Below are 11,144 nucleotides of genomic sequence, written 5' to 3' on the forward strand. Positions count from 1 at the left end.
CCCATACACATTACAGGATGTATAACTTGCTGTTGAAATGGAATACTCAGGATGAAACTGTGAAATCTGCTATGATTAAATGGGCACAAGATGTTGGACATAACATTATGATGGCTGACTGGGAACAGTTATGGACCACAGGTATGAAGTTTACGGCATGTAACGCTTTAAGAGAGAATATTATGAAAATGATATACAGGTGGTACATGACACCAGTCAAGCTTGCAAAAATCTATCACTTGCCCAATAATAAATGTTGGAAATGTAAAGAAACTGAAGGTACATTCTTTCACCTTTTGTGGACGTGCCCAAGGATTAAGGCTTTCTGGGAGATGATATATAATGAAATGAAAAAGGTATTTAAATATACCTTCCTGAAGAAACCAGAGGCCTTTCTCCTGGGCATAGTCGGCCAATTGGTGTCAAAGAAGGCTAGAACTTTCTTTATGTACGCCACAACAGCAGCAAGAATACTTATTGCAAAGTACTGGAAGACACAAGATTTACCCACCCTGGAAGAATGGCAGATGAAGGTGATGGACTATATGAAATTGGCGGAAATGACTGGCAGAATCCGAGACCAGGGAGAAGAGTCGGTGGAAGAAGATTGGAAAAAGTTTAAAGACTATTTACAGAAATATTGTAAACTTAATGAGTGTTAGAATGATGTTGGATAGAAATTAAGTGGTTTTTAGCTGCAATACTATAAGGGAATATGAAAAATTGATTACTAATAGGTAAAAATTTAATGTCACAATATTTTAAGATTAAAGACTAGGATAAACAAAGAGGGGAAGAATTTGCTGAATTAACAAACTGAACTGTAATACAAAAAAGGGAGGCATCAGGAGGTCCGGGAAACAAGCTAATGAAAAATAAGTAATGGAAAGATTGAGTTGTTTTTAACTATTTTTATTTTGTATTTTTCTTTTTTCTTTTTTCATTTTGTAATACAGTGGTGCCCCGCAAAACGAACACCTCGCGAGACGAAAAACTCGCAAGACGAAAGGTTTTTTCGTTTTCGAGTTGCTTCGCAAGACGAATTTCCCTATGGGCTTGCTTCGCAAGACGAAAACGTCTTGCAAGTTTGTTTCCTTTTTCGTAAAACCATTAATACCCAGGGTGCATTGCTGGAAGAGGTGCAGTTGCGACTTGACTTTGAGGAGCAACACATTGCACGCTGTGTGGTGGCCTTTTTGAGCTTTTTAAAGAGTTTGCTGAATTTTTGTAGCTTTTCCAAAACTTCTTTTGCAGCTGTTTGGTAAGTTAAACTTTTAAAACTTTTTTTTTGGGGGGTTGGATTTTGGGTTGGGGTGTTTAGAATTCAAGGACTTGGTGTTGGGGAGAGGTTTGCAAGAATCTGGGAGCTTGTGTGGTTTTTTTCTGCATTTTTATGGTTTTCTGTGACCATTGGGCTATGTTGTGTTTTTTTTTTTAAAAAAAAATCTGGGTTTGAATTTCTGTGTGCTGGGTGGCTGGGGGAACAGTTCAGGAGGGGTTTGCAAGAATCTGGGAGCTTGTGTGGTTTTTTTCTGCATTTTTATGATTTTCTGTGGCCATTGGGCCATGTTGTTGTTTTTTGAAAAAAAAGTTCTGGGTTTTGAATTTCTGTGTGCTGGGTGGCTGGGGGAACAGTTCAGGAGGGGTTTGCAAGAATCTGGGAGCTTGTGTGGTTTTTTTCGAATTTTTATGGTTTTCTGTGACCATTGGGCCATGTGGGTTTTTTTTGAAAAATTTTCTGGGTTTGAATTTCTGTGTGCTGGGTGGATGGGGGAACAGTTGAGGAGGGGTTTCCAACAGCTGGGGAGGGGTTTGCAACAGTTGGGGAGGGGCTGGGGGAACAGTTGAGGTTTTTAAAAACTTTGGTGATTTTTAAAGCTTTCCCAAAACTTATTTTGCAGCCATTTGAGGATTTTGAAGACTTTGGTGATTTGCAGCCATTTCGTAAGTTAAACTTTTAAAACTTTTTTTTGGGCTTTCTGGATTTTGGGTTGGGTGTTTGGAATTCAAGGACTTGGTTCTGGGTTTGAATTGCTGATTTTTCTTTTTTTCTTTTTCTGAGTTTATGAAGGTAGGAGCTGTGCTGCCATGGGACCCAAGAAGACTGCTGCTGCAGAGGCCGGCGAGGGGAAGAAGGCGAAGGTTACGCTGGAAATGAAGAAGGAGATCATCCGGAAGCACGATGGTGGAATGCGTGTGACAGACCTCGCCAGGGAGTACGGGAGGAATCCATCGACCATCGGGACCATCCTGAAGATGAGGGAGAAGATCCTTGCGACTGATGCAGCCAAGGGAGTCACCAGGATCGTGAAGAACCGCCCAGCTGTTCTGGAGGAGGTCGAGAAGTTGCTCCTCATCTGGATAGAAGAGAAGCAGCATGCAGGGGACACAGTGACTGAGGCCGTGATTTGTGAGAAGGCCAAGGCCTTGCACACAGACCTCATCCGGGAACAGCCAGGAACCTCAGGCGAGCCAGAAGTCTTCAAGGCAAGCAGAGGCTGGTTTGACCGGTTCAAGGCAAGATCTGGAATCCACAGCGTGGTCAGGCATGGAGAGGCTGCCAGTTCTGATGTTCCTGCGGCTGAGGACTTTGCAGCAGAGTTCCTGGAGATTGTGAAGACGGAGGGCTACGTTCCACAGCAGGTCTTCAACTGCGACGAGACCGGGCTGTTTTGGAAGAGGATGCCCAAAAGGACTTTCATCACTATTGGCAAACGGAGAGGCCAATAGTGCCTTGAGTGCCAAGGAAAACAAACATGGAGCCTGGCACGTTTCCCTGCGCAGCTCTGCTGCCTGTCCGTCTGTTACAAAAGACCTTCCTGCCTCTCCCTCTTGCCGGTAGCAGAGATAAACACAGCGGTGAAGCAATTGCAGCTTGTGTTAATAAATCCAAACACACAGGCGTTTCTTATCTTCTTAGCCTTTAATCATGAAGTTTAACAGCGTAACTTCAAACCTGGTGAAAGCTCACCCATTGCTCCCTTTCGGTAGCGTTCCCGAAAGCAGACTGAGACCCTCAGAGTCAAACCACTCCCAAGCTCCTCCCAGCTTCCAAAACTGACGTCAGAATGCTGAGGCATCATGGGAACAACTTAACCTCTTAAGTTCCAACTCCCATACCCCCTCTGCCACACATTCTGACAAGACCTTTTTTGAGCTCAACACCTTTCCCTTTGCCTTGTGCCCCTTCCCGGCATCTTTCCCAGGCACCTGTTGAACCCCTTCAACATTCCCAGAATCACACTGTGCGACACTTTCCCACGCACCCGTGACCTGAAACCCCTCTGACCCACTTGGGCCAGCAGTTGTGTCTTCTCCGTCAGACTTTTCCCCCTCTGACTTGACAACCCGTCCGTGAGCTTTCTCCATTACGCTTACCGGAGATGAAGCCTCACACCTGGACATTCCTTTCACAACCCTTGGAGATGCCCAAACCTGCCCTGACCCCTGACCCTGGAACTGGTCCCCATCACCGGGTTCTGAACCCTGATCCTGGACCTGGTCCCCATCACCGGGATCAGCCTCTGCCTCCCTCTCCTCCCCTTGAGAAGACTTTGCACCCGTCACCTGGTGACGTATTCCCTTTTCCTTGAAAAACTCCTCCAGAGCAGACCCAGTAAACTGTGACCCTCGGTCGCTCTTGAACCCTTGCACCCTGGTGGAGAAACTTCGTTCCACCTCTGCAACCCAATCCTGGATCAGTTGCGCCACCTCCCCCTGTGATTTGAGAGAGAAACACCAGCCAACCTGGCTGTGGTGATCTGTCAGCGACAGCACATACCTGGCCCCACCCAGACTCTCACACCTCATGGGTCCTGACAGATCTGTGTGAACAAGCTCAAAGGGCTCTTTGGCTACCCTCCCAAACCCGGGAAAACCAAGTACCTTTGCACCTTTGCATGCCCTGCACCCTTGGGACCTCCTCCCACATTGTGTGATTTTACACCCTTTTGTGCACCTGTGCAACTTTTGCACATGACTGAGAACCTTAGCACACTGCACCTGTGCTTTTCCAGCATTCCCACCACCCTCCAGAGGTGACTCCAGAACAAAGAGATTGTTCTCCCTCTGCACGTTGACCAGTTGTCTCCCTCCTCTGAAAATGGAACAGGTGTCATTTTCAAAACAAACATTGTATCCCTGCTTCATTAGAGCTGATACAGATAACAGACAACAATTCAGTCCCGGCACAACGTAGACCTTTAGCTCCTCCTGTAACGGAGAGAAAAACACGTTAGCCACATCACAGACTGATTTTCGTGTTCCGTCTGCGAACATAACAGTCATTCCAGTTGAAACAACCCTGCAGTTCCGCGTTTCGCCAGCAGGTTCGCTTATCAGGTGACGACTGACAGTAGTATCCAAAACCCAGCACGTCACCGTGTCCTGGCTGGAGTTGTTCTTCACAGTTGCCATAGAAGCAGTGATAAGAAAACAACCCTCCCCAGTGTCTGAACCACGTCCTTCCCTTGCGTTCCCACGCTGGCCTCCTCTTCCAGACTGGTTACCATGGAAACCCAGCTGGCTGACCTTGGCAAACTTGGCAACATCCTGTCTTGCCTCTCTGCTCCGGTGGGGGCAACTGCCACGCAGATGTTGAACTCCAGTGGAAAAACACTGCCCGGGGCTCCTCCCAGCTGGTCTCCTTCTCCTTCTTCTTCCGGAAAAGCACTCCTTGCCAGCTTTGCCCCCTCTGAACCGCCATCTCATTCCAGCAGGCTTCTTAAACTTGCCTTTGGAATTTTCCGCCCCCCCGACTTGCTCACTAGCGCTCCTTGAGGCTAACACATCAGGAACAGGGGCTACAGCCATCTCTAGGCTTTTGTATTCCTTCCCCAGGGCTCTGGCCTCCTGCTGAAGCTTCACAGCAAACACAGCAGTACATCCCCAGACAGCCCTTGCTGACTTCACGTCCTTGCCCAACTTCTTAGAGTGAGCTTTCCAGACGGAATGTCCTCCAAGACCTGGCTGCCTGCCATTGTCTTCCGTTCTCCCAAGGGTCCCCAAGCTTACTCACAGCTTATCCAGCACCCCGTCCGGAGAGACGATTTCCTGCTGCTCTCGAACTCCGCAGCAACACAGCACAGGCAAACCTTTGCGTCTTTCAGCTAGCCGCTTGCCTCAAAACTCCGGCCACGTTTGGATTGTTAACTTTTCACATGGCAGCTTAAGCTCAAAGCCATGTTCCTGGGACTGAGCCATCTCCTCCTCCCCCGGGGTAAGCGTACTCACGACAGCATCAGCTTCCTCCGGCCTCCGGCCTCCGGCAGATCGGCTTCTCCCCAGCGAGCTCCTTCCAGCCTCAAAGACAGCTCCGGCTGGCCCAGCAACTTTCCTGCTGGCATCCCCCACATGTGGGACGTTCCTGCAATGCTTCAAAGCTTTGGCAACCACCCATAACCTATTGGCAAACGGAGAGGCCAATAGTGCCTTGAGTGCCAAGGAAAACAAACATGGAGCCTGGCACGTTTCCCTGCGCAGCTCTGCTGCCTGTCCGTCTGTTACAAAAGACCTTCCTGCCTCTCCCTCTTGCCGGTAGCAGAGATAAACACAGCGGTGAAGCAATTGCAGCTTGTGTTAATAAATCCAAACACACAGGCGTTTCTTATCTTCTTAGCCTTTAATCATGAAGTTTAACAGCGTAACTTCAAACCTGGTGAAAGCTCACCCATTGCTCCCTTTCGGTAGCGTTCCCGAAAGCAGACTGAGACCCTCAGAGTCAAACCACTCCCAAGCTCCTCCCAGCTTCCAAAACTGACGTCAGAATGCTGAGGCATCATGGGAACAACTTAACCTCTTAAGTTCCAACTCCCATAATCACACAGGAGGAGTCCAAGTTGCCTGGCCACAAGCCCATGAAGGACCGTCTGACCCTGCTCTTCTGTGCCAACGCAAGCGGCGACCTGAAGATCAAGCCCCTGCTGGTGTACCACTCGGAGAACCCACGGGCCTTCAAGAAACACAAGGTCGACAAGGAGCAGCTGAGTGTCATGTGGCGATCCAACAGCAAGGCTTGGGTCACACGTGTGCTGTTTGTGGACTGGGTCAATCTTGCTTTTGGCCCTGCTGTCAAACAGTACCTGCTGGACAACGACCTGCCGCTGAAGGCTTTGCTTCTGATGGACAATGGTCCTGCTCATCCTAAAGGCTTTGAGGTGGACTTGTTGGAGGAGTTCAGCTTCATCAGCATCATGTTCCTGCCGCCTAACACCACGCCACTGCTCCAGCCGATGGATCAGCAGGTCATCGCCAATTTCAAAAAACTCTACACCAAGGAGCTTTTCAGGCGATGCTTCGAGGTGACTGATTGCACCACCATCACCCTGCGGGAATTCTGGAAGGACCACTTTGACATCGTCACCTGCTTGAAGATGATCACCACGGCCTGGAACGGGATCAGCCAGAGAAATTTGAATTGCGCTTGGCGCAGCCTGTGGCCGGACTGTGTGGCACCAAGTGACTCTGATGCACCAGAGTCAACAGTGGTGCAGGACATTGTTGCCTTGGGGAGGACCATGGGCCTGGAGGTCACAGAGGAGGACGTCAGCGAGCTGGTGGAGGAGCACGACCACGAGCTGACCACCCAGGAGCTGGTCGAACTGCAGGCAGAGGTTGCGCAGGAGCAGGCCTCGCTGGAAGAGGAGGAAGCAACTGAGGAATGGCCGTCCTCCAAAGAACTGAGGGACATTTGCCAGAAGTGGAAGGAGGTGCAGGCTTTTGCAGAGCGGCACCACCCTGACAAGCACGTGGCACATGACGGTCATGTTGCCTCTCAGGGAGCTGCTGAAAAGGCGGATGAAGCAGCAGACCATGGACAGGTTCCTCAGCAAGAAGCAAAGAGTGGAAGAGGAACCTTCTTCGAGTGGTCCCCCAGAGTCTTAGAAAATGTAATGTACCCTTTTTTGATTTTTAAATGTTTTTCCTGTCATGTTTAGAAACTTAATTTATTGTTCCTTCAATTTTTGATATGCTCTTTAAAGTATGTGTGACTTTAAAGAGCAGTTAATAAACTCTTTTTGTACCAAATTTGGCTTTGATTGGACTTTTTTTGACCATAGGAACGCATTAATTGATTTTCAATGCATTCCTATGGGAAACCGTGCTTCGCAAGACGAAAAATTCGCTAGACGAAAAAACTCGCGGAACGAATTAATTTCGTCTTGCGAAGCACCACTGTATTTTGAAAATCTTAATAAATATCTTTTTTTAAAAAAGGTCCCATTATTTTAGGACAGGGACGTCCAACTCCCAGTAGACTGTGATCTACCCACAGTGTAAAAAAACTGGCAGTGATCTACCCATTGTCGTTGGATGGATCAAAGTTGTGGAGCTTTTTTGTGGAAGCCAAGGTGGTTGAGCTTTGTTTTAGGGAGGAAATGAATGTATGGAATGGAATATTTGAATGAATGGAACGGAATAAGCATTGTGAGATACACAGAGCATAATCAAAAGTTGATTATATAAAACACAGTGGAGGGTCTTCAATCCACAGTCCGACAGTGGAACTTAATCTGATGGCCCACTTTTTGGTTAGGAACCAAAAGTGGCTGAGCTTTTTTAGGAAAGCCAAAGTTGGTGAGCTTTTCTTTAGGAACCAAAGTTGTTGAGCTTTTCTTTGGAAAGGCAAAGTTCTTGAGTTTTTTTGGGGGGAGTAGATCACTGAGGGGCCAGAGATCTACCAGTAGATCGTGATCTACCTGTTGGACGTGCCTGTTTTAGGAAATGGGGGGGGGGTGCTGCTCTTATCCTAAGGCTTAGAAAGAACCCACAGCTCACACTAAAAGAAGCCGAAAAGTCACGGAGTATAGAGAGCAGATTTTAAAATTCTTTGTCAAATATTTAGACAGAGGCCTCTGTAAACAGGATTAATCCCCCCCCCCCAATTTTGGTATTTCTGCCAAAGTTTCCCCCATAAATTCCAACCCGATTTCTTCTTCCCCATCCTTGGTGGCGCCAAACCCCTTTGCAAAACAGGAAGCTGCTGCTGTCAGAAGTTGCCATATTTGGTTGCAGTCTCCCAACTTGGTCTGAAATGTGCGAGTTCCTTCACTTTTAAGGTGATGTGTGAAGGTTTTCAGCCCTGCGAATGCAAAAAGCAAAAGATAACAAACCTGCAAGTCCAAAACCTTCCAGCTTTGCTCGCTGTCTCGGCTTGTTCTTGCAGCCGCTGGGAGAGATCACCAGGGGGTTTGGGGCAGGGCATTCATCAGTATGAGGGTGATACCCTCTTTTTCAAATCGGAACCAGTGAAGGTGGTGAAGGTCCGGTTCCTGGAGGTGGTTGGGGGATGGATGGCGGCTAATGGGTTGAGGTTGAATCCTGACAAGACGGAAATCCTGTTTTGAGTGCGCAGGTGAGGAGCACCCCCTGATCCTAAACGGGGCAACTGTGCCCCTGAAGGACCAGATGCGCAGCCTCATGGTCATTTTGGACCCATGGAGGCGCAGGTCCATTCTGTGTCCAGGGCAGCTCCATTTGGGATGCAGGATGAGACGCTCCCTGCCCAGAGCGTGCTTGCTCTGGTTATCTCCCGCTTGGACTACTGCCATGCGCTCTACGTGGGGCTACCTTTGAAGATGACCTGGAAACTACAACTAATCCAGAATGTGGCAGCCAGACTGGGGACTGGGAGGGGCCACCGAGACCACATAACACTTGAAAGACCTGCATTGGTTCCCAGTACTTTTTCAAGCACAATTCAAAGTGTCGGTGCTGACCTTGAAAGCCCTAAACGGCCTCGGCCCAGTAGACCTGAAGGAGCGTCTCCACCCCGGACGCCGGGGTCCCTTTCCCAAGGGAACCAGGCAGAGGAGCTTCTTGGTGGTGTCACCTGACCTGTGGAACACCCTCCTGTCAGATGTCAAGGAAATAAACAACTATCTGGCTTTTAGAAGACATCTGAAGGCAGCCCTGTTTAGGGAAGCTTTTAATATTTGATGAATTATTCGCAGGGGTGGCCAACTCCCAAGAGACTGCAATCTACTCACAGAGTTAAAAACTGGCAGTGATCAAAGTTGTTGAGCTTTTTTTCGGGAAGAGGAGAGCCCCATTTCGGGGGATTCAGGTCTAAGTTGTTGAGCTTCTTTGGGGGGAGCCAGTGATCTACCACAGACGCCCAGTGATCTACCAGTAGATCACTATCTGCCTGTTGGGTTATCTGCCTGTTGGGTTTCCAGAGGGCTCTGATCTGGCAACATCCTGATCCCTCTCGACCCTTTGTGGTAGAGACCGACGTCTCCAGCACAGCACTCGGTGCCGTCTTGTCCCAGCAGCACGGACCTGATGCGCCACTGTTACCCTGCACCTTCTATTCCCGCCAGCTCCTTCCAGCGGAGCGTAACTATACCGTGTGGGAGCGGGAACTGCTGGCCATCAAGGTGGCCCTTGAGGTCTGGCGCCATCATCTTGAGGGGGCATGACACCCGGTGGAGGTGAGAACCGACCACCGGAACCTGGAGTACCTCCAGACCACCCGCAAGTTGAATCAAAGGCAGATCCGGTGGGCATTGTTCTTCTCCTGGTTTCAGTTCCGGATCCGCTACATCCCTAGCTCCCCAAACCAGAAGGTGGATGCCCTGTCCCAGAAACCCGAAGACATCGCAGACACGGTACAGCTAGCAGTACCAACAACGATTTTACCACCAGCCACATTCCTGGCCACTCAGGAGGCTGAGCCACTGCGGGCTCGGGTGCGGGAACAGCAGAGGGTTGATGCTTGGGCCCAAGAACGACTCCGGGAACTGGCCAAAGGGTCATGCCCTCAGTACACCAGGTCTTACACCAGGGCCTACTGCTGCACCACAGTCGCACTGTACATCTCGCCAGGGCCACTGCGGGCTGAGGTTCTCCGGATGACCCATGATGGGACACTTTGGGCGGTATCGGACCACCCATCTGGTAAGACGGGAGTTTTGGTGGCCCCGCCTGAAGCCTGACGTGGCTTGCTACGTCGCTGGTTGTGATGTCTGCCGGCGGGCCAAGGGTCCTACCGGCCGACCCCCCGGCCTACTTCAGCCGTTACCAGTCCCACCACATCCTTGGCACACGGTCTCGCTGGACTTTATGGTGGACTTACCCCCGTCTTGTGGCTGTACCTACCATTTCACTAAGATGGTGCACTGTGCCCCCTGCCCATCTGTACCCACGGCTAAAGAAACTGCTCAGCTATACATTCAGCACATCTTCCACCTGCATGGCCTTCCCGAGCGTGTGGTTTCCGACCGGGGCGTCCAGTTCACATCCCACTTCTGGGGAGCGTTGCATCAGGCCCTCGGGACAGAGGTCTGTCTATCGTCAGCCTACCACCCGCAGACCGATGGTCAGACAGAATGGGCAAACGCGGTGCTGGAGCAGTATCTCCGGTGTTACTGCAGCTTCCAGCAGGACGACTGGGTTGACCACCTAGTGTTGGCAGAGTTCGCTTACAACAACATGGTGAACGCCTCCACCCAGCAGACCCCGTTCCAGGCCAATTACAGTTACCACCCGCGGTTATTCCCAGATGTGCTGCCGGTATCTGCGGTCCCTGCGGTGACAGAGTGACTTCAGGAGCTCCAGTCTCAGCAACAACTATTGATGGAGCAACTGAGCCAGGCCAAGGAGGCATACAAGGTCCAGGCCGACCGCCACCGCCAGGTGGGGCCGGAACTCCACATCGGTGACCTGGTATGGCTCTCCACTTGCCACCTCCACCCCTCTCAGCCTTCGCAGAAGCTGGACGCCCGCTTCACCGGCCAGTTTCCTATCTTGGAGCAGGTCTCGCCTGTGGCATTCCGTCTCCGGTTACCCCCAACCCTGAAGGTTTATCCGGTATTCCACAGGTCCCTTCTGAGTCCGGTGGCCCCTCCCGATGAGTTCCACCTGAACCGTCTCTGACCGCAGCCAGTTTTGGTTCAGGGGGAGCCCGAGTACGAGGTGGAACGCATTCTGGACTCACGATACCGCAGGGGAAAGCTTCAGTATCTCATAGACTGGAAGGGGTATGGACCTGAGGACTGTTCCTGGGAACCAGCAGCCAACATCCACGCGCCTGCCTGCCTCCGTGATTTCCATGCGGCGTACCCCAACAAGCCGGGTCCGGACCCTCGGTTGAGGGGGGGCTGGGGGGGATAGTGTGATGGCCTGGGAATCTGATTCAGAGGCTG

The 11,144-nt window shown here is 50.5% G+C and overlaps 1 protein-coding gene across 1 annotated transcript; it reads left to right on the plus strand.

The window, feature by feature from the left end:
• Positions 1-949: 949 nt before the first annotated feature.
• Positions 950-2,730, plus strand: LOC308578049 (tigger transposable element-derived protein 1-like; the record flags this gene model as incomplete). Its single annotated transcript, XM_081178334.1, has 2 exons — positions 950-1,849; positions 1,911-2,730. The coding sequence occupies exon 2, from the start codon at positions 2,089-2,091 to the stop codon at positions 2,728-2,730; it is 642 nt and encodes a 213-aa protein (XP_081034460.1). The 5' UTR covers positions 950-1,849; positions 1,911-2,088.
• Between the last annotated feature and the right edge of the window lie 8,414 nt (positions 2,731-11,144).

Source organism: Podarcis bocagei (assembly GCF_964188305.1).
Source record: "Podarcis bocagei genome assembly, chromosome: W".
In the NCBI taxonomy this organism is placed as follows: Eukaryota; Metazoa; Chordata; class Lepidosauria; order Squamata; family Lacertidae; genus Podarcis; species Podarcis bocagei.